General features: G+C 39.5%; 3 protein-coding genes across 6 annotated transcripts in view; 1 reads left to right on the forward strand and 2 right to left on the reverse strand.

Annotated features, from left to right (window-relative positions):
• Window positions 1-6,657: 6,657 nt before the first annotated feature.
• Window positions 6,658-8,825, reverse strand: LOC124294844. Of its 2 annotated transcripts, none has more exons than XM_046742436.1 (5): window positions 8,459-8,825; window positions 8,179-8,344; window positions 7,723-7,904; window positions 6,947-7,023; window positions 6,658-6,685 (listed from the first exon to the last, which is right to left on the reverse strand). In XM_046742436.1, exons 1-4 carry the CDS (start codon window positions 8,474-8,476, stop codon window positions 7,018-7,020), a joined length of 372 nt encoding a protein of 123 aa, XP_046598392.1. In that variant the 5' UTR covers window positions 8,477-8,825; the 3' UTR covers window positions 6,658-6,685; window positions 6,947-7,017. The 2 variants fall into 2 exon arrangements, with proteins under 2 accessions (XP_046598392.1, XP_046598349.1); XM_046742393.1 differs by having other exon boundaries at window positions 8,179-8,352.
• Window positions 8,826-11,143: 2,318 nt separating this feature from the next.
• LOC107226490 (thioredoxin domain-containing protein 5 homolog) lies at window positions 11,144-14,774 on the forward strand. Of its 3 annotated transcripts, none has more exons than XM_015667315.2 (6): window positions 11,144-11,299; window positions 11,512-11,739; window positions 12,456-12,605; window positions 12,812-12,920; window positions 13,002-13,292; window positions 13,419-14,774. In XM_015667315.2, the coding sequence occupies exons 2-6, from the start codon at window positions 11,582-11,584 to the stop codon at window positions 13,878-13,880; spliced, it is 1,170 nt and encodes a 389-aa protein (XP_015522801.1). In that variant the 5' UTR covers window positions 11,144-11,299; window positions 11,512-11,581; the 3' UTR covers window positions 13,881-14,774. The 3 variants fall into 3 exon arrangements, with proteins under 3 accessions (XP_015522801.1, XP_046597911.1, XP_015522802.1); XM_046741955.1 differs by having other exon boundaries at window positions 11,149-11,281; XM_015667316.2 differs by having other exon boundaries at window positions 11,151-11,222.
• Window positions 14,014-23,387, reverse strand: part of LOC107226485 (protein dissatisfaction) — a 30,053-nt gene continuing 20,679 nt past the window's right edge. The window contains exons 4-9 of the mRNA XM_015667309.2: window positions 20,748-20,922; window positions 20,208-20,409; window positions 19,345-19,473; window positions 19,006-19,245; window positions 18,219-18,300; window positions 14,014-17,602 (exon numbers count right to left, since the gene is read on the reverse strand). Of these exons, the coding sequence (XP_015522795.2) occupies window positions 17,349-17,602; window positions 18,219-18,300; window positions 19,006-19,245; window positions 19,345-19,473; window positions 20,208-20,409; window positions 20,748-20,922 (1,082 nt within the window). The 3' untranslated portion in view covers window positions 14,014-17,348. The remainder of the gene's footprint in view (window positions 17,603-18,218; window positions 18,301-19,005; window positions 19,246-19,344; window positions 19,474-20,207; window positions 20,410-20,747; window positions 20,923-23,387) is intronic.

A 23,387-nucleotide genomic window follows, 5' to 3' on the forward strand; every position in this document is an offset into this window, starting at 1 on the left:
GGATAAGCGCTCCGTGGTTCCTGGTTAACGTTTACAATAAATTATTTCAATTCGTTTTTCGCGCAAGCCGAAATTCAGTAGCTGTCAGTCCGCTAATAAAATTTCTCGACTTCCAGGATAAGCGCTCCGTGGTTCCTGGTTCACGTTTACAATAAATTATTTCAATTCGTTTTTCGCGCAACCCCAAATTCAGTAGCTGTCACTGCGCTAATAAAATTTCTCGACTTCCAGGATAAGCGCTCCGTGGTTCCTGGTTCACGTTTACAATAAATTATTTCAATTCGTTTTTCGCGCAAGCCGAAATTCAGTAGCTGTCAGTCCGCTAATAAAATTTCTCGACTTCCAGGATAAGCGCTCCGTGGTTCCTGGTTCACGTTTACAATAAATTATTTCAATTCGTTTTTCGCGCAACCCCAAATTCAGTAGCTGTCAGTGCGCTAATAAGATTTCTATAACTTTATAATCTTCTCATAATCTTTTTAGTCAAATATGTCTATAAAAAAATTATATTAAACCTTGCAAGGTATTTTTGATTTGTTCTCATGCTGAAAATATTTATTAGCATTCGAGGTATAACTCGAGGTGGTTGGCGGTGGTCGTTGGGGGTGGTTAGGGGTGGTTGCGGGTAATCGCGGTGATTCAGGAGGAGAGGGACGAGGATTTGTGCTCGGTGAGTAAAACACTTTTATCATATTTGATGGCAATTGTAATTATATTTTATCTAAAATATTTCATACTTGTCATATTCACAATAAATTGTTTCAATTCATTTTTCGCGCAAGCACATATTCAGTAGCTATGAATAAGCTTATACAATTTATTATATTATTGATTAATTAATTAATCAATTACTCAATTATATTAATCCTTACACAATATTTTCGATGTGTTCTTAGACTGAAAATATTTATTACTATTCAAGGTATAACCTGAGGTGGTTATCGGTGGTTGTTCGAGGTGGTTGAAGGTGGCCGGAGGTGGACGAGGAGGAGGACAAGGAGGACGAGGATTTGTGCTGGGTGAGTAAAACACTTTTATAATATTTGATGGCAATTGCAATTATATTTTATATAACATATTTCAAACTAGTCATATTTACATGAAATTATTTCAATTCGTTTTTCGTGCAAGCACATATTCAGTAGCTATGAATAATCTTATACAATTTATTATGTTATTAATAGATTAATTGATATTCTTTTACTATTTAATGGCAATTGTAATTATATTTCATCTGAAATATTACAAACTTGTCACGTTTACAATAAATTATTTCAATTCATTCTTCGTGCAAGCACATTTTCAGTAGCTACGAATAATCTTATACAATTTGTTATATTATTAATTACTTAATTAATTACATAAATCCTTACACAATATTTTTGATGTGTTCCTATACTAAAAATATTCATTACTATTCCAGGTGTAACCCGAGGTGGCTGGCGGTGGTTGGAGGTGGTCGGAGCTGGACGAGGAGGAGGACGAGGTGGACGAGGAGGAGGCGGGGTGGGTCGTGGGAGAGGACCTCTCCTCTCCTCAGAGGAGGGGTGGGGGTGGGGCAGGGAGGCGGGTGAGGTGGGCGGGGAGGGGGAAGGGGAGGGGGAAGGGAAGGGGCGGGGAAGGGGGAGGGGGAGGGGGAAGGGAAGGGACGGGGGAAGGGAAAGGGGAGGGCGGGAGGGAGGGTGGGAGGGTGGGAGGGAGGGAGGGTGGGAGGGAGGGAGGGAGGGAGGGGAGTGGAGGACGGATGTCGGTCGAGCCCGTTAGAGTTAATAGAGCAGAACACACGCCCGCCCCCGCCCCGCCCCCGACCCTCCCTCCCTCCCTCCCTCCCTCCCGCCCTCCCTCCCTCCCTCCCTCCCTCCCTCCCTCCCACCCTCCCCCTCCCTTCCACCCCACCCCTTCCCCCTCCCCCTTCCCTTCCCTTCCCTTCCCTCCCCCGCCCCTTCCCCCGCCACCCCTTCCCTCCCCCTCCTGCCCCTGCCCTTCCCACCCCTTCCCATCCCCCTCCCCGCCCACCTCTTCCCCTTCCCTGCCCCTCTCTTTCCCCTCCTCTGAGGAGAGGAGAGGTCCTCTCCCACGACCCACCCCGCCTCCTCCTCGTCCACCTCGTCCTCCTCCTGGTCCACCTCCGACCACCTCCAACCACCGCCAACCGCCGCCGACCTCCTCGAGTTATACCTGAAATAGTAATGAATATTTTTAGTATAAGAACACATCGAAAATATTGTGTAAGAATTAATATAATTGATTAATTAATTGATAATATAATAACTTGTGTAAGCTTATTCATAGCCACTGAATATGTGCTTGCGCGAGGAATGATTTGAAATAATTTGTTGTAAACATGTCTAGTTTGAAATATTTGAGACAAAATATAATTAAAATTGCCATCAAATATTATGAAAGTGTTTTACTCACCCAGCACAAATCCTTGTCATCCTCGTCCTCCTCCTCGTCCACCTCCGACCACCTTCAACCACCTCAGGTTATACCTTGAATATTAATAAATATTATCAGTATAAGAACACATCGAAAATATTGTGTAAGAATGAATATAAATAATTAATTAATTAATAGTAGACCAAATTTCACTGGCGCATTTATAGCTACTGAATTTGTGCTTGCGCGACAGACGAATTGAAATAATTTATTGTAAACGTGAACCAGAAACCACGGAGCGCTTATCCTGGAAGTCGAGAAATTTTATTAGCGGACTGACAGCTACTGAATTTCGGCTTGCGCGAAAAACGAATTGAAATAATTTATTGTAAACGTGAACCAGGAACCACGGAGCGCTTATCCTGGAAGTCGAGAAATTTTATCAGCGGACTGACAGCTACTGAATTTCGGCTTGCGCGAAAAACGAATTGAAATAATTTATTGTAAACGTGAACCAGGAACCACGGAGCGCTTATCCTGGAAGTCGAGAAATTTTATTAGCGGACTGACAGCTACTGAATTTCGGCTTGCGCGAAAAACGAATTGAAATAATTTATTGTAAACGTTAACCAGGAACCACGGAGCGCTTATCCTGGAAGTCGAGAAATTTTATTAGCGGACTGACAGCTACTGAATTTCGGCTTGCGCGAAAAACGAATTGAAATAATTTATTGTAAACGTTAACCAGGAACCACGGAGCGCTTATCCTGGAAGTCGAGAAATTTTATTAGCGCAGTGACAGCTACTGAATTTGGGGTTGCGCGAAAAACGAATTGAAATAATTTATTGTAAACGTGAACCAGGAACCACGGAGCGCTTATCCTGGAAGTCGAGAAATTTTATTAGCGCAGTGACAGCTACTGAATTTGGGGTTGCGCGAAAAACGAATTGAAATAATTTATTGTAAACGTGAACCAGGAACCACGGAGCGCTTATCCTGGAAGTCGAGAAATTTTATTAGCGGACTGACAGCTACTGAATTTCGGCTTGCGCGAAAAACGAATTGAAATAATTTATTGTAAACGTGAACCAGGAACCACGGAGCGCTTATCCTGGAAGTCGAGAAATTTTATTAGCGGACTGACAGCTACTGAATTTCGGCTTGCGCGAAAAACGAATTGAAATAATTTATTGTAAACGTGAACCAGGAACCACGGAGCGCTTATCCTGGAAGTCGAGAAATTTTATTAGCGCAGTGACAGCTACTGAATTTGGGCTTGCGCGAAAAACGAATTGAAATAATTTATTGTAAACGTGAACCAGGAACCACGGAGCGCTTATCCTGGAAGTCGAGAAATTTTATTAGCGCAGTGATAGCTACTGAATTTGGGCTTGCGCGAAAAACGAATTGAAATAATTTATTGTAAACGTGAACCAGGAACCACGGAGCGCTTATCCTGGAAGTCGAGAAATTTTATTAGCGGACTGACAGCTACTGAATTTCGGCTTGCGCGAAAAACGAATTGAAATAATTTATTGTAAACGTTAACCAGGAACCACGGAGCGCTTATCCTGGAAGTCGAGAAATTTTATTAGCACAGTGACAGCTACTGAATTTGGGGTTGCGCGAAAAACGAATTGAAATAATTTATTGTAAACGTGAACCAGGAACCACGGAGCGCTTATCCTGGAAGTCGAGAAATTTTATTAGCGGACTGACAGCTACTGAATTTCGGCTTGCGCGAAAAACGAATTGAAATAATTTATTGTAAACGTGAACCAGGAACCACGGAGCGCTTATCCTGGAAGTCGAGAAATTTTATTAGCGGACTGACAGCTACTGAATTTCGGCTTGCGCGAAAAACGAATTGAAATAATTTATTGTAAACGTGAACCAGGAACCACGGAGCGCTTATCCTGGAAATCGAGTTTCACCGCGTAGCGGACCCGAAGCGCGGGATCCGGGAGGTTGAGAACCCGGTACTCGAAATTTGCGGAGCGCGACTCTTAACCGTCCGCTCTACTCCGCGGTTGTTACCGGACTGAGGAACTCGGCTAGCCGATTTTAGATTGGTGACGTCACTTTCCGAGCATCCGAAAATTCAAACTTTGGTTTCGAACTGTAATACTAGGTATGATGATGTATGATGTATGATGTATGATGTACGATGTACGATGTATGATGTACGATGTATGATGATTTTAGTTTTCACATTTCATACAAGAAATACGCACTTTATCTCTCCTGCCGATTCCATACTCAAGCGGCCAGGCCCTTCGATGGTCAGCCGTTGACTGAAGATATATCCTTTAGTTAACGGCTCAGCTGATAACGCTGCCGTTCTGCGACAGTTGGATGATGAAAAATTTTGCTCGTACCTTTCAAATGTGTGTTAAAATACACTCGAAGTGTTAAGAAGCCTCGTTCCTTCTCTTCCTATCACCTTCTTAGGTCTTTAAATCACTACGCTGCGTTAAATACTGTCTCATGTACGGAGAATCCATTTAATCTTAATCAAAATTAGCGCATCCGTGATGTATTACAGTTACTCTGAATTTTTTTCCATCCGAATACTTTACGAAAAACAATTCTGCTCCTCCACTCAACGCAGATACTTCACTTGCGACCAGCTGAAACAGCGTTTCGATTCTATGCCTATGAAAATTCAAGATCGAGAGAGCAAATGAAAAGTTGTTGGAATAATTATGAATACTAATGTTGTGGAATACATCGAGCGCGCGTCGAATAGAATCTCATTTCGAAATGAATAATTCTTCTCTTTTCATATCATAGCTAATCTAGTAATATAGGTAAATAGGATGGTTGGAGGTGTTCGGAAATGGTAGGACATTTCAAAAGTTAAAGTCGACGATGATCCGGTGCATCAATTTTATCGTTACAGATTTTAGTTTCCCTTGAGGCATAGAGTATTCAACAACGATAATGCAGTCCTTAAAATTCATCATTCATCTCTGTCTGGAAAGCTAATTCGCAAGGCGTGGTATTCTAGATATGTCAAAACTAAGCTAGCGGCACGTGTTCGCATTATTAGAAAAATACCCGTACTCTACATACACTGTTTCTAATCTTTTGCTACATTTGGTTTAATCCCCATGCTTCCACAGCACGAATAGTCGGAAATGTTTTTGATTATCCATAATAAAATAAAAGAAGTAACAAAGCTTAAATTTATTGTTAAAGCTCTAACGAATACATCAAACTGCGGTCGAATTCATTTATTATTTGCACATGACCTCTGTATATTTGATAAATTATTCCTAAATACATTGAAACATACGTATTTATAATGAAATATCATGCAATGGGCTGTGTAAACTATAAACTATAATTTCTATCAAATAGCTGCTTTTATGTCAACAGGGCTTTGAGACTCAGTTAAGTTGGATCTCGATTTTTGCCATCGTATGTAGGACATTGGGTTACAAGAACAAATGCCCATTGCGAAGTACTCCGTGTTAGAGATAAGGATATTTTAGTTCAAGTATACCTATACACAGAAATCCGTATGTGAATATACTGAAACCTCTATGTTTATTGTAAAAATCTAGTTTTAAATATGTGTATATATGTATATACACATGCATAAGTATACATATACATATATACACTTACATGTACATAAATAATTGCCAAGAAATTAGAAACACTCACAACTTGTCGCAAATAGAGTAAAACGTAAGGTTAATAATATACAAATTACACAAGCGCACCATAAAACGTGGCAAGGGTAATCCTAGTGCAGTGATTGTATAAACTCAATAAATATACATTTACATATACATGATATAAATTAATAGTCCAGAAAAGAGTATTTAGAGAGCTTATCTAATTCCGATCTTGTCACAATAGATCATTAACATAATCAATATACGGTTAAAGCTGTATTAGCTACATTCACTATTAGAGATAATATTTTTTATCTATTTTTATAGTTATTTAATTTCTTGTACAACGAGTTCTCGTTGTGCAAGCGCGAGTCAAATTACCTTACAGATGGCATTACATTGATTTTTGACTTCTCGCGTCGAGTTATAAATACAGAGAAATCTCAATGAGAGCTCATTTATATAAGATTTATTGTAGTGCTATATTCGTAGCTGTACCTGTTATTCTATACTATATACTGTCCTAAATTTTAAACACACAGCACAACAATGGCTGAAAGCACAATGGCAAGAAGAGAGGAGCAATTTGCATCTTAATAAATCTTTTCTTCTTTATACGTAGCAGAGCGATGTCACGTCGGAGGATATGTACTAGTGGATCAGTAGGTGGGGCACAGAACTGAAACATAATTATATTAAAAATCTTCAACCTCTCTTACAGAAAGTTTTAGTATGAGAATACATCAAAAATATTGTGTAAGGATTGATATAATTAATTGATTATTCAATCATATAATAAATTTTATCAGCGCATTTATAGCTACTATTGTGCTTGCGCGAAAAATGAATTGAAATAAATTTTAAACATGACAGGTTTGAAAAATTTTAGATACAACATAATTAAACTTGCCATTAAATATTATCAAAATGTTAAACTCACCGAGCACAAATCTTCGCCCACGTCCGACCACTACCAATTCACCTCCAACGACCACCGCTAACCACCTCGAGTTATACCTTGAATAGTAATAAATATTTTCAGTATAAGAACACATCGAAAATATTCTGTAAGGATCAATATAATTGATTAATATAAATTTTATCAGCGCATTTGAAGCTACTGAATATGCGCTTGCGCGAAAACTAAATTGAAATAATTTATTGTAAACGTGACAAGTTTAAAAAATTTCAGATAAAGTATAGTTACAATTGGTATTAAATATTAGAAAAACGTTATACTCACCGTGCAGAAATAGAAACATAGCTTTTTGTTACTGGTTTACATGAAAATAGTTGATCCTACTCCTACTCCCGGTCCCACTTCCACTTTGATCCTACTCGTGATCCTACTCATGGTCCTACTCCTAATCCTACTCCTGGTACTTACTACTTCTGATCCTACTTCAGATCCTACTCCTGATTTGACTCCTGACCCCACTTCTGGTCCCACTTCTGATCCCTCTCCTGATCCTACATCTGATCCTACTCCTACTCCTCGTCCTACTCCTGGTTCCACTTCAGATCCTGATCCTACGTATCTTCTTGATCCCACTCCCACTTCTGATCCTACTCCTGATCCTACTCCTGGTCCTAATCCTGGTACTACTCGTGATCCTACTTCCACTCTTACTCTCGATCCTGATCCCACTCCTACTTCTACTTCTACTCCTGATCCTACTCCCACTCCGTTAAATATTATAAAAATGTTATACTCACAGTGCACAAATCCTCGTCATCCTCGTCCACCTTGTTCTTCTCATCTTCCCCGTCCTGCTCCTCGGTCTCCTCCTCATCTATCTCGATCACCCGCAACCAGCCCCAACCCCCTCCCACCACCTCCGACCATTTCCAAACACATCCAACGACCACCGCTACCCACCTCGGGTTATCCTCGAATACTAATCAATATTTCCAGTATTAAAACACATCAAAAATATTGTGTAAGGATGAATGCCAAATTGCAATTGCAATTTGTTTATCGTGGTCGTACGGTTATTATCCCGATTCAAAATGTAATCCGAAGCATGAATATTGGTTTGATGGTACAAAACATGACGTTTGCAATAATCAAACTTGTAAACTTGAAAATTAGTCCTGAAGGTCAGTAGTCACCAGGCCAAGGACCTGGACAGTCAGAACTACGGAGCGCTTGTTCTAGAAATCGAGTTTCACCAGGTAGTGGACCCGGCGCGCGAAAACTACTGAGCGCTTGTCCCTGAAGTCGAGTTGCACCAGATAGCGGACTTGGAGCGCAGGAACCACGGAGCGCGTGTCCTGGAAGTCGAGTTACACCAGGTAGTGGACCTGTAGCGCAGGAACAATGGAGAGCTACGAAAAACTGGAAAACTACGGAAAATTAGTTGTGAAGGTCAAAAGTCACCAGGTCATGGACCTGGACAGCCAGAACTACGGAACGCTTGTTCTGGAAGTCGAGTTTCACCAGGTATTGTACGTGCTCCACAGGAACCATGAAGCGCTTGTCCTGGAAGTCCAGTTTCACCAGGTAGTGGACTTTGAGCGCAGGAACTACGGAGCGCTTGTCCTGGAACTCGAGTTGCACCAGAAAGCGGACCCGGAGGGCAGGATCCAGCTGGTACAGAACCCAGTACTCGAAATTTGCGGAGCGCGATTCTCATCCGTCCGCTCTATTGCGCGATTGTTTCCGGACTGAAGAATTCGGCTAGCTGATTTTCGTCTGTATAGATGGATGACGTAAAGACAAAAAAAAATTTCAGGTGACGTCACTTTCTGAACATCGGAATATCCGAACATGCAACCTTGGATTACGAACTTCAGTACTATGTATGATATGACGTATGATGGATGATGATGTATGATGTATGGTGTATGATGATATGATATGATGTATAATGATTTTAGTTTTCACATTTCAAACAAGAAATTCGCACTTTATCTCTCCTGCCGATTCCAGACTCAAGCGGCCAGGCCCTTCGATGGTCAGCCGTTGACTGAAGATATATCCTTCAGTTAACGGGTCAGCTGATAACGCTGCCTTTCTGCTACTGTTGCATGATAAAAATTTTTGCTCGCACCTTTCAAATGTGTGTTAAAATACACTTGAAGTTTTAAGAAGCTCCGTTCAATCTCCCCCCATCAAAAAAAAAAATCTCCGACATTCACCTTTTTAGGTCTTCAAATCAGCACACTGCGTTAAATACTGTCTCGTTTGCGGAGCATCCATTTCATTTCAATTAAAATTAGCGCATTCCTGATGTCATGCAGTTACTCCGAATTTTTTTCTTACCAAATGTAGATAGTTCATTTACGACTAGTTAAAACAACGTTTCCATGCTGTGCCTATGAAAATTCAAGATCGAGAGAGCAAATGGAATACATCGAGCGCGTGTCGAATAGAATCCCATTTCGAAATGAACAATTCTTTTGTTATCATATCATAGCCGTATTATTGTATGTAATCTAGTTTGTATCCTGGAAAATCATAAAATTTATAGTATGCATTACGTATTAATTGTTACTGGATCATATATATAGTAATATCGTACATGGACCGCATATACTGTATATTTTCTGGTCTCTGCATCTTTATTACATCTGATCTATTATTATTTATGATCTATGTATACATTCTTCCCTCGGGTACCTATACTTCAATTAAATCACCGTCTTGCTACGAATTTTGGACGAAATCTATTCTGATTATTAATTTCTTGTATCGCCGACAAGTCGGTTAGTATACACAAGCCAAGTACTGGCTTGGGCTCACCATTGCGAAGACTGTGTTACTCGGAAGGTGAATGCAGCCAGCATCATGTCGAAATCGGTAATTCTCTGATGTTCTGCAATAAGTTCTCAACTCTACCGATGGAACATCTCGGGAAGCGCAAGCGCACGACGACTTTCGGTTGTCCCACCAAAGCCCATTGGGGCAACTGTATTTTTATTCTTCAGTCAACGTAGGAAGCGTTTGGAGGTGTATGACGGTGATCGGTCGTGGTCGACGAGGACGACGAAGACGAGCGGTCGGCGGATGACGTGGAGGGGGACGAGGAGAACGAAAGTGGTCGGTGGTGCTCGGAGGTGGTTGGCGGTGTCCGGAAATGGCAGGAGGTGGTAGGCGCTGGTAGGAGGTGGTTGGTGGCAGTAGGAGGTGGTAGGAGGTGGATTAAGATGGTAGGAGGTGTTTGGTGGTGGTAAGAGATTGTCGGAGGTGTTTGGTAGTGGTTGGAGATGATTGATGGCGGTCGATGAGGACGCCGACGACGAGGACGACGTGGGGCTGGAGGAGGAGGTGGGGGAAATGGCCGAGGTGGACGAGGGCGAAGGTGATCCGAGGTGGTCGGCGGTGGTTGATGGTGCTCGGTAGTAGTTCGGGGTGGTTTGCGGTGGACGCGGTCACGCTTCTTGTCACGGGGATTATCGAGCTGATCGACATTTTTAAGTCGCAGTCGACAAGTAGTCTCTTTGTGTCGAATCAATCTCAAGCTTTCATATCGACACTACTTTGGCTGCTATGAATGTCAGTGCGATCAAGGAGGCATCCTCCTTGAGTGCGAGCTCGTTAAGTAGACTCGATAGAGCAGAACCCTCCTACGCTCCCAGGCCCACTTGGGCCCACTTGCCCCCCGAAAACTGGTCACAAAAATTTACCCAGGGTTACCATCAGTCTTTATGTTCTTCAGTCAACGCCAGCACTTTTCAGAATCTCAAAATTTTTACCAAAAATCAAAAAGAGTTAGCCTCACTTTTTATCTGGACCAAAACAAAAATCCTCAATATAGTCCACGTAAGCTCACTAACTGTCGGTTAGTGCGCTTTACTCATAATCAGCCCGGACTGAATTAATATCGTACAGATTTTTCATCCATCAATTTCGCTGCGAGGGAAGCTTTAAAGTTATATTCGCATATAACTACTTAACTAATCGACATGAAATCTTATGTTCACTAGCCGACCGCAGCGCACTCTCAAATACCAAAACGGTCATACGACCAAAAATTTCTAATTGAATCTATATTTCACGAAAGAATGCGGTGTACTCTCGTAGAAACTCCCAAATCGGTCACGCGACGGAATTGACAAACATTCCCGCCCATGTTTTAAACTTCAGTATTCCGATTCACCGCCAGGTGGAGTAAGAGTCGTTTCTAATCAGGCGCAGTGTCATCCCGCGGTACGCTGTCTCGTACCCGGTGGGCGGATTGGAGGTTTGTGTGTTTTCGATCGGTCGGCGAGAGGTAACGTGTTCTTGCGAGAAAGTGTTACACTTCGATATCAAGACTGCACCTCCCCCTGAGTAATTCCCTCGACAAAAGTATAAAATATTACGCTAAATAACAAGCTGCGGGAAGATTTTGTTTCCTCATAAGTAGAAATCGCGCTTTAGTTAGCTAACCTTAATTTGATAAAACTGGAAGTTTTGTCAAATTTCGCCGATTTTTTTTATTCACGCAAATTTGCCCGCATCTTCTCTTGGTTCTCAGTAACTGATAACAACACGACGATTGGTTTTTTGTTTTCTTTCAGAAAATCAGTGAACAACGATTGTTTGATTTATCAGCGATTAAATTAAAGCGAATCACAGACACTCGTAACTATGCTTCTTAAAATCATCGCACTTCTTGTCACAATTTCAACATATCAAAGCGAGGTCATTGCTCACGACGATGACGTCCACACTCTTCAATATTCGGCGGAAACCTTCCCTGTCGAGATAGCCAAGAAAGATCATTTTGTCATGTTTTACGCACCTTGGTAAGTCAAAAAATTTTGGACACACAAGCGAACACGAAATATATAGTTTATAATTCATAATATTTCAATTGTCATTACACTCATTACAAGTATAATGTTGATGCATATCCCGGGACACCGAAATAAGTGTGGCTGATTCCACTAAGTTTTTTTTCGCTGTCAATATTATGGATATTTCAAATCTCTGTGTTTGTAGTTTATTTGAGTATGTGATTTTCAGAGACACAATTATTTAAGAAAGAAAAAAATGAAAAATAGTAGCATCAGTATGTTTATAATATGAAGGATGAGATTTTATAAGAAATGATGAAATGGTAGTAACCGAAACAAATGTTAAATAAATTCTTAAAGTAAATGAAACTTGGCCATATGATTTTGAAACCTGAGAGCCACAGATGAACAGATAATATCACAAATGTACAGTTCAAATTCAGATTCAATCTCCACTAGAGGTCTCAAGTAACCTGCCCCAAAGTTTTAAGAAACACAATTCCTGTGAAAATGGCTTTAAGATTTGATATTTCAACCTATATTTAGCAGTGCATTATTCAAGGAAATTCGACTCTCTAAATTTATCAAATACTTCATTCAAACAAGTGTTGAATTATCCTCAAAATATAGAGAAAAAATTACAAAATTTGTTGAAAATGACTAGGGGTATGTAAGTCTTAATAAACACGTCATACATAGAACGAAAATATTCTGTTATTTATTAGGTGTGGACACTGCCAGCGACTCGCACCGACGTGGGAACAATTAGCTGAAATGCTCAATGGAATTGACGATGGTCAAGTTCGAATTGCAAAAGTCGATTGTACCGTTGATGCAACTGTCTGTTCGGATAATGATGTGACTGGATACCCAACGTAATAATTATCAATTTTTCTTCAACCCGATTGAGTCTCGCCAATTTTTTTCCTTTTAGAAGCAAAGAAACTTGTAGCTTCAGTTGAATTGTTCAATGTTTCGAAATTCAGGGTCATTAAACTACTTTCATCTATATTTTTCCTTGTAAATTACCAACTAGTTGGAAATTCCATAACCTCATATAACTACCTGCATTTATCTTCAGTCTCAAGTTCTTCAAAGCTGGCGGAAGCAAAGGTATCAAGTTCCGTGGGACTCGAGACTTACCCACCCTGACAACATTCATCAATGAGCAAATCGGAAGCGTTCCAGTTGTTAGTATTACTGCTCTATATTTTATCGGTAATACGATCTTCAAAAATTCTGACTATTTATCAGGTAATTTTATATCGCAGGAAGAGAACAGCGAACCAGCTGTACCGCAGCCTGTGAACGGACTATTGGAACTGTCCGAATATACGTTTGACAAACACGTATCCAGTGGAAAGCATTTTGTTAAATTCTACGCACCATGGTGCGGACATTGCCAAAAGTTAGCACCCACTTGGGATGAGCTTGCGAACAGCTTCGCTCATGGCGACCTCGTTAGTATCTCTAAAGTGGACTGCACCCAGCATCGCTCAGTTTGTGGCCAATTCGACATTAAAGGCTACCCGACTCTGTTGTGGATTGAAGACGGTAAAAAGGTAAGTTTTATGTCACAGCTAATATCGAATTCAATCGCGATGAGCATTTATCGAAATTTTTATGATTTATTCAAGTGGTACAATAAGTATTGACCATACCTCTTAAAATGCTTTTTCACTTCTCAGATTGATAAATACACGGGGCAGAGATCTCACGAGGAGTTGAAGACTTACGTGTCGATGATGCTGGGCAAGAACGCGGAGAGTAATGACGAGGAAAAGAAAGAGTCTGGCGGTCCGTCGGACGCGGTGTTCACGTTGACTGGTGAGAGTTTCAAGAACGGTATTGAGAAGGGTGTAACATTCATCAAGTTTTTCGCACCGTGGTGCGGACACTGCAAGCGTCTAGCCCCGACGTGGGAAGAGCTTGGAAAAAAATTCTGGGCAAACGAAAATGTGCACATAGTAAAGGTCGACTGTACAATGAACAGTAGCAAACAACTGTGTAACGACCAGGAAGTGGATGGCTTTCCAACTCTCTTCCTGTACAAGGACGGCCGAAAATTGTCCGAGTACAACGGATCGCGTACATTGGACGATCTTTACGAATTCGTTATGAATCATATACAGTCCCGCGACGAACTGTGATCATGTGTTCTAACTAAAACGCATGTTGGTACTTACGGTTTTTATCGGAGGGAGCTTACGAGCGGTTTTTGATCCGTAAATGAAACCGGCTCGCGTAATTGATCTGAATGATAGTTTCTACTTTTTAAAAAAATTTTCATATAATTTTTCAAACTTGTTTCATGGCAATCTTCCATAATGTATCGTATTAGTAAGGCGTTTTGTTGGAGCTACCGACACATGTCGACTCACAAGACACTTATTATCAAGCGAAAGCTTGCCAAGAAATTGAAACAGAACCAGCCCATACCATAATGGGTGAGAATGAGAACTGGAGACACAATTCGCTACAATGCGAAGAGACGTTATTAGAGGAGAACCAAGTTGAAATGGTAAACTCGTACATTAATTCTGGTCTTCAATTTCTATGGTTCTACATGATTATGTCACTTGAAATAAACAAAACTTGTATTATTAAATGTAAAATATTTTGTTTCCTTGAGTTATATTAATTAATATTCTTAGAAATCCGATAAATCGCAATCAGCTGATAAGATTAGCTTCTATTCTTGCGTCAGCATCGGACGTAGGAAAAGTTTGCAGAGCATTTAAAATGAACAACTAGTATCCATTTTTAGTCAGAGTTGAAGTCGTTTGTTTGAGGTAAGATGTTGAGCTTCCGTTGTCCAACTTATGTCATAATGTGCATGCAGCAGTTTCGATTCACATACTCCAAAAGAAACTGTTGAATTATTCCTTTTAAACTTTATACATACTTATGATTAGTTGGTAAGCATTACAAGTGAGCCTGTAATGTACATTTGTAAAAACGTGAAATGAATACTGAGTATAAATATTGTGTTTTGTAAATGATCGCCTATGTTGAGTGGATTATTAAAATGGTTCGAAATTAAACAGTGTGTCTTTGTTATTAACACATCTAACAATACCCTAAGACATATTTTTACTGCCAAGTGTTCGCACTTGATTCATACGTTTCTTGCATTTATTTATTATTTTCTGTTTCCCGAACCGAATGAATAGCGCATAATCATAATCGGGAATTGAATCGCCTTAAGATAATAGTAAGCATGTATATTATATCATATGTATATGAATACGTAATACATTTATACACATTGTTCCGATTTACAGCAGAAACATTTTACAGCTACTTTACAGTATGTACACGTAACATTGTATGTATGTATTATTAAGTAACGTAAATTTTATTCAATTTACCGTCGTTTATCGAGATTTACCGTTTACAGTCTTCGTGTCACGATGAACGATTAATGTTCCGTATGAATAAACTTACGAGTTATTGAAGAAACAGTTATCTCGCATTTTGAATATATTATAGTTAATTTTATTTCAATTTAGGGAGTTAAACAGTGATAAGAGAGAAATTCAGAAGATTTGAGAACGCCGTTTCGGGACGTATTCCTGGAAATATCGACAAACGTTACACTTGACATCAAGACTAATTTATAAACAAATTTTGTCGTACCTTTTGAAGTTTGCTTTCGCTGATTTCGGCCAAAATTTGTGAAAACTTTACTCGGAACTTTGTACAACCGGTGTGAAACCTAGTTTAATAATATTCAACGAAGAACAACAGTGTGCTTATAGTTAGTGGAATGCGTACACAAGTAAAAGTGCACAGATGCGGCAATAAGCGATATAAATAAAGTACGTTTGCTCGATTTGTGTCAACTTTCCTTCGATATTATGTATAATCACATGAATCCCGACTATATAATCAATTACCGCTCATTGATACTTACGGGTATTAATCATTATTATTCATACATTATTTCTTTTTTTCGTTACTCTTATTGCACACGACGAATGAAAGGGGTTGCATGACGTATCACAGTTGGGAAATCGCTAAAATACTTTGCTAACGAACTTTCATACATACACCTAGATATATAATACTGTATATCTATATATTATAATACTATAATACTGCATGAAAAATTCTCAATTCAATTTTCACGATAAATATTACCCATATATTACATCTGCCCGACATTTCCCAAGTGTTTTACAAATGTAAGCGAATAAGAAAGTGAGAATATTTTTCAAACGATTGAAAAAACATTGTAACCAAATGAACAACGATACATATATTACAGGCCATTATAGCGTAAAGATTAATGAGTTTTAACGATTGATAGGGATGGTGCGACCGATTTGCTTTCGAATTATCAAATCCATACGTAGCCGTCATAACTGGGCGGACACGAAGATAAGATAAGATGCAACATATCCCCATAGCTGTGGCAATATAGCAAGTCCGTGCATAAACTATACCGTGATTCGTCTCTTATATATCGAAATGATTCGAACACGAGCATGAGATTTTTGCATTTTACTTAATTTTTTGACAAGAAAGGCAATGCAGCAGCAATGTTGAACTTTTCCTCTTGTATAGTCTTATCGTTTCACGTATTTTTGTCCGTTTTCTTTCGTTTCGATAGACAAGATACTCATTTTGAGGGTTTGAGGTGATGATGAACATACTTGACGTAATTTATAATCATCTTCAGACCCACTATTGCAAAAGTCAGTACTATATTGACAAGAATGTGTATTTCATAATTGTTGGTATGTATGGATAATTAAAATTTAGATTTATAATACCAGATATTGACAGCGCTCATCGTGATCCGATTGTATGAATTTCTTCTTTTTTTTTTCTATTTCTCCGTTATTTGCACCAGAGAGTGCAAATAGGAACAAATTAAATATAAATTTTTTCTTTATGTGGATAAACGTAACAGATTGTTGAAAAAAGTGTCAATAAATATATGCAGCTATATGTGTACTTGGTATACGACAATTAGAGCACAGATCCTCTGGTCAAAATATCTTCCGCACAATTTTACAACGAATATTTAAGAGAAATAAGTCTAATTATCTTCTGTAATGAGATGAGGTGCTGTTTTTTTTTTCATATCACTGTATTAAAAATTGCCTCCATATACCTACATTCAGTTTTGCGTATGACTCAATCACTTGAATATTACAGTTCTTCTTAATTCTTCTGATACATTCTAAGTTTCTTTTCAAATTTCTCTTTAGCGGTTATTTAACGAAACTCGCAGACTGTACTTCGTCACGTATTACAGTAACGGAGACACATTATCGTTCTGCTGACAGCTGTTATTCACAGTTTGCATGAAACTTTACACCTACATTCTTTACAGCTATAACGTTTCATCGTGGGATGGATCGACAGTCTTCGGTGAATTATTGTTCGACCAATGATCCTTCACACATCGACTACAATAAAACATACATATACCTATATGTACATTTTACCTATAAGAGAGCCCAATATTATCTGAATATGGGTAATAGCCAATCTTATCGCGGGATAAACAGAAAATAACATAATACTTAATATTGTTAGTATATAAAAACACGTCAAAGTAGTCCTCTGGCCACGTCAGATTTTCTATGAAATACGATTAGGTACTTTCAATTCGAGTATCTCTCCATTTGGTACATATCGCCGAGCAGACGAGCGATCGGTATTTCCCCGATCGTTTCTCGGAAGAACAAGAGTTCGACGGTCGAAGGATTTACAGCCCTCAAACTCGGGAGCAGGAGCAGCAGCCTCCCGAATCTTGTTGGCTGACGAGGATATCGCGATCTCACGTAATCTCCCAAAATGCACTGGGCCTGGTCTTGAAGCATCTGGACCGGTTGCCCCTCGTGAAGTCCCCTGGTTTCTAGAAAGTCCAAAAACCACAATCACAATTTTAACGATGTGTTATATAACAAGTAATTTTTTTTTTTTTTTTGGAGTAAGACTGCAAGAATTATCGTTTCCAGTTAACGGTTCCATTACGATTGTAAACAATTAATTCCATAACGATGGTATCCAAAGAGTTCCATCACAAAAATCGAACGGAGTATTGCAAATACACTGTAAAAATTATATCAACAGTTTTTTTTGTATCTTCAGCATCGGCTATACTAACGAGGCTGGACATGCTTACTTTATTTCCGTATCAGCTTATCTATCAATGTTCTATTAATCTGATTCAAAGAAGCTGCAAAAAGTAATTTTTTATACAGTACACTTTATCAGCTCACGAAGGGCTTCTGATAAAAAATTAAGATATAAGTCCCGTAAATTACAAATTTTTCATACTGAACCGTTTCCAAGATTATCACCGGGTCTTTTCTGGACAAACAGACAGACAAACAGATCTTTCTTGAAAATCTGTTTGTATTTTAAAGGACCGCCGACGTAGGGATGCATTGAAATTAGAAAAATTCATTCTTTCCCAATTCCGATATTTATCTTATATCATTATAGATGATGAAAGCGCATTATCTTACCTGGCGTGAAGAGAACAACCGCTTTCATGCAACCGCACTCGCTTCCGTCGGGCGAAAGCTGTCTGAATCTGCACATGATTTCCTGAATAATAATCATAGATTATTAGTTGTAAAGGATCTGCGTTATCAGAGTAATATTGCATGAATTAAATAACGTCATCTACTGAATTGGTTAATTTCTCTTGAGTGTTCTTTGTATTCGTGCGATTTTCTTGATATACTCTGATTACAGTTGAAAAAGTAGGTAAAAAATCTGATACAGTAAAGAAGAAAACCTCGAAAAAATCGAACGAACAGATTGATAATAATTCATTAAAGAATCAAGTATGTCCGTTTCTTTTTGCAATGCAGGTACGTACGTACTTAATATGATTTTCACGAGCTAAGCTCATGGAGATTAAAAAGTATATGTTAAATACTAAGCACAAACATTGTGTCTATGGTAAAAAAATATGTCTAGCATAAATAACGTCTGACAATTTTAGGCTCTTGTTATCGAAGAAAACAATGTTTTTATGACATTCGTCTGTCGGATTTGAACTTGGATGCGAAATGAAAATCGCCATTGTTAAACACACTCGAAATTTCATTTCGCCTCTACACTAATTTTAAGCGTTTGTTGCACATCAAATTTTATTTCACGCCAAACAAACTGAAGCTAGAGCTATTCAAGTCCAATTTCACCTTCAATTAAATTTTGATAGTCAAGAATGTATTGAAAAAATAAACGGGTATGATTGGCTCTTGAGTAAGAACCAAACGAAGAACAGGAGACGCCATGCCGTACCTGAATCGTCGTGAGTTCTTCGTGCGAAGAATCCCCAGGGGGTAAACGACCCCGGACCTGTTCGCCCTCGAGGAGTCCCGATATGTCCCAGGAGATCGACCACTGGGCAAGATGGAGTAGGAAAAGCTGGGTCCAGGCCTGCTGAAGTAGGAGAAGCTGGTCGTTTTTCGATAAAGTTTGAAAAGGGGCCAGGCAACGAACCCATCTCACTGCCATGAACAGCAGCCGCGCCGTTGTTTCCTAAAATATGGATCGGCTCGCCTCAGATCGCAAAGACTCACTGAGTTTTCCCCATTCCAAGTGTTCTGTTGTTTGCCGAACGGGGTGAAACACGCTCACCTGTAAGACTTCCCATGTTGGACTGAGACTTTGCAAGGCTCCTGTGGGAGGACTGTGGCTTGCTTCGGTTTCTGTCTGGTCTGGGGACGCCTCTCCATCTGGCTGAAGTCTGGCACTCCATACAAGCTCCTGAGATGGGAACGAATTTAGAAATCAAACTTTGTCGTACAGCGAGTTGATATCAATGTTTACTTTCAGAACGAAAATCTCGATGATTTTTTAGAGAGTTTGGAACATAATGGTACCAATTTTTGTACAGAATTTTTCTTAGAATTTCGTTGTAATTTTAATCCTAATTGTAGGATGGCTTTCTATTTCGCGATTATTTAATTATTTTTCGTATAATATTAGTCATTGAAATGAATATAATTTTCTGTATAATGTTACAGAACTTTTGGAGTCGACAAAAAATTAATGTTGGTTATTTTTCACAAGACTCGTCTATTGATATGCAAGCAGAGTTACGAAATTCACGACGGATTTTCTCAATCCGCCGAGATCGTACTCGAGAGATGAGAAAAGTATTCGAATGCGGACACGCTATCTGCTAGGTATACTTAACTTATCTTCAGTAAAGCTTCTTTAGTGGGTGAGATGCGACATCTAGCGGTGGCTCAAGAATATTATATGATACTTTCTGACATTAGTAATCTCAGAGAAAATTATTCTCACAAATTGCTATTGAAACACTCAGTTTTCTACACTTATTTGTACCTTAAAATATTACTGTTTCTGTTCAATTGCAGATTTTCATGTGGATTTGTGAGAATAATCTACAAATACAGCAGACTGGTCAGGTAAATCGTAAACTTCCAACTACATTCCAAAAATTCTTCAACACTAATACTTGCTGATTTTAATACCTGACACTTTTCAGCGGACATAAGAATTTGCAGAAGCGGTGGCTGTGGTCCAAGATTGACAGCAGCTGTGTGATAGAGATTTGGGGGCGGCGGAGGAGGCGGGGGTGGTAAAGGTGCCGGGGGCGGTGATCCTTCGCTTGCTTTTTGTAATATCGAGACCGGCGGTGGATACGGCGATGGTTTCTGGTCGCACCTTAGGATCCTGTTCGTACATTTAAAAAAAAGTACACATGATTATACCAATTATTCAAGACTCATACCGGGTTATTTCCGTGATGCGCCTGATAGAGACTCCTAATTTTAGGCAAATCAGGATACAGGGTACATCAGCCGCGTGCTAACAAAAGAGCATCGGACCTGCTCAGAGTGAACTTGTACCTCGATTTGCCTATAATCAGGGGTCCCTAAAGGGTGCCTCACGGAAATAACCGGGTATATTCGTATTTGAAACCCTCGAGATGACTCAACTCTGATTATCAAGGCTCATAAATTAAGACATGCAACTAGGTGCAACAAAAGAGAGAAACAGGCGGACCCAACCTGTGATGAGTCAACAAATGTGCCGCTGGTCCATGGTGTCCAGGTGTGGCTGGGTGACCCGAAGGATGATGCGTCACGTGGGGTGGTGGCGGTTGTTGGTGATGGTGGTGATGGTGGTGATGAGACAAGTGTAGATGAGGCTTTGGCTTCCTGGGGCCCCGCTCGTGCTGCACTGCTAAACATCAATTACACCAAACATCTTCCGGTGTATGAAATCCTCTGTTCCTTATAAATTGCACTCTTATGCCATTGATAATTTCGGCCCATCAATCACCGGTACGAGTAAAACTCGAGCTCTAACCGTGTGTGATAAGACTTCACCAGCGCACCGTTGATCGCTGTAGTTTGTTGAAAATTTAGGCATCATCTTCGATAAGTATACAGGTAGACTAAGCCCGGAGCTCAACATGCTTGAGGTGATTCGCTAATCCCGTTTCGGGTGTTAATTGAAGCTGGCTTTAACCCTACATGGGATCTCACGTGGGTGGTGAATCGGTGTTACACAACGCGTGCCAAAGTTCCCGTGAAAGCAAAGGATCGGCAAACAGATTCTATATTGTTTCAGGACGTAGCTGCTGTACGTATTCATCCACCTTCGAGTTTTGACGCGAACGGAAAGCCACAGCGCGAAGCCCTGGATCATGGGTTCGGAGAGTGCTCGAAAACCGGGAACGGCGGAGACGCCTGATGATAAATAATTAGTCGGGAATACGTGTTTCGTAAATTATATACGAATATGAGCAACCGAGGCTCGGTGACGCGGTTGGGAATGGAGAAGAGGGTTCGACCGGTGCTCAACGGCAGGGTGAGAGAAAACCCGTGTGTTTTGGGCAGAGCCGAGAGTAGCAGAGCACATCATCATTAATGAGGCTGAGCGGATCACAGACGGCGAATCCCACGCTCTCACCGGCGTCCCTGGATATTCGATTCATCCCAAACGACAGCCTAGCTGCAGTCCTGCAGTCCTGCAGCTGCATTGGCTAACAGGAAACGTTTACCATAGGCGATTTTTATTTCTTTCAAACACTCTAAATTAGCTTTGTGACAAAGTTTCTACTTGCAATTTGGAACTAATCAAATCCCCGCGAAAAAATAGGTGAAATTATTATTGCACTGACATGGTGAGTAAAAAAAAAAATGAATTAACTTTAGACGGTAAATCTTTAATAATTTGTCTCGTGATCGACAAAATGTTCGCTGAAAAAAATTTGACTTCGCAACTCAGACGAGAAAATTTTTCCAAAAATGGTGCTACAGATCAAAAATGTGCGGTATAATTTGAGTTTGACTAAAATTAACTGATATATTCATGTGCGTCATATAAATATTCAGTAGGTCAGAAGAAAGTTATTAGTACCGTTCAGATGAGTTACTGACTTTGTTTTTGGAACCTGAGTAGTTGTATGTAGGGTGCAAAAGATGGAACTATTCCGGCGAAGGAAACATCGATGTGAAAAGTTTATGAAAACATTTCCTCTTCTTGATTTCTAAAAGGTTTAAGTGAAATATATTATATCAAAACATCAAAATAATTCCTGTAATTGTGTGAAAAAATTTAACCGCGACTCATAGACAACTATTCGTATAGATGAAATTCTGTGAAAGTATGTGTAAATTTATCAGCATGGTTTCTAACAGAAAAAAGAATCGTCGCTTCTATATCGCGAATTCTTTCACAATTGATGTAGAATTTTCGCATAAACTCATGAAAAGGTTTGCCAAATATTTCCTTCCGCAGCAGAAATATATTTTACTGGATTTTTTACGCTCCGACGATTCGTGTATACGTAAATACAATTGGTACAAATGTATGTGTATATTTTTACGTGTACGTATGTAGTGTATTGGTATCGCAATAAGATGAGTGACGTGCGCAATAACAAGTGCTGCTGAGACCGCTCTTGGCGTATTTGCTTTATTGATTATTTGGTAAATTCGAATAAACACGTATGCACGAGCGCTTACGGCTGGTTATTTCTTTTAGCAGACATGTTTTTATAAGGAGTTCTTGAAAGCTCAGTCGATGCAAATTACGAAGCATGAATTGTCCGAAGAACAATCTGCCCACTGATTTATGGTGTTTTTCTTTGACGGAAAGCTTGTTTATAGTAATAGAAACTCCGATAAATATTGTTTCACTTCCATTGACGTTATTTTAGTTATGAAACATTTGACGTATACACATATGCAAAATCGGAAAAACGTACCAATCAAATAGATTCACTTATTTCTTTTTTTAAAATTGTGAACGATTCATTTTTGTGACATGTTTTAAAACGATTCCAACTCATAGAAAGATGGATTATTTTTAGCAATTGTTAGCATTGGCCATGGTGTTTTAATAAACAGTAAACTTCCGAACGAATTGTAACCCTAAAATTTCTTTCAGAATTTTCGTAAGCCTGTATCAAAAGTTATATGCATGACCATTACAGTGAACACGTAATGTTTTTCAAGTTTACAATTTTGTATTAACAGGTGTCAAGCTTATATATTTTCCTCATGACATTTGAGACTATTCTAGAAACATAAATATTGTTTTCCAGAGACAAAATTAATTTTAAATTCCTCTGAAATTAGACATGAAAAAGAAAATTACACGCATCTTTCTCAGTTGCATTTTTTTGATTCGAGAACATA

Source organism: Neodiprion lecontei, chromosome 1 (assembly GCF_021901455.1).
Source record: "Neodiprion lecontei isolate iyNeoLeco1 chromosome 1, iyNeoLeco1.1, whole genome shotgun sequence".
Lineage (NCBI taxonomy): Eukaryota > Metazoa > Arthropoda > Insecta > Hymenoptera > Diprionidae > Neodiprion > Neodiprion lecontei.

Excerpts from the sequence above, each read along its gene's own strand:
- LOC124294844 (XM_046742393.1), bottom strand. The coding sequence starts at position 8,642 with ATGAGAATCGCGCTCCGCAAATTTCGAGTACTGGGTTCTGTACCAGCT. Across the intron at positions 8,353-8,458 it reads TCATGGTTCCTGTGGAGCAC|TTTTCCAGTTTTTCGTAGCT; the intron begins GTACAATACCTG and ends AATTTTCCGTAG. Across the intron at positions 7,905-8,178 it reads CGCGCCGGGTCCACTACCTG|TATTCGAGGATAACCCGAGG; the intron begins GTGAAACTCGAT and ends AATATTGATTAG.
- LOC107226490 (XM_015667315.2), top strand. The coding sequence starts at position 11,582 with ATGCTTCTTAAAATCATCGCACTTCTTGTCACAATTTCAACATATCAA. Across the intron at positions 11,740-12,455 it reads GTCATGTTTTACGCACCTTG|GTGTGGACACTGCCAGCGAC; the intron begins GTAAGTCAAAAA and ends GTTATTTATTAG. Across the intron at positions 13,293-13,418 it reads GGATTGAAGACGGTAAAAAG|ATTGATAAATACACGGGGCA; the intron begins GTAAGTTTTATG and ends TTCACTTCTCAG.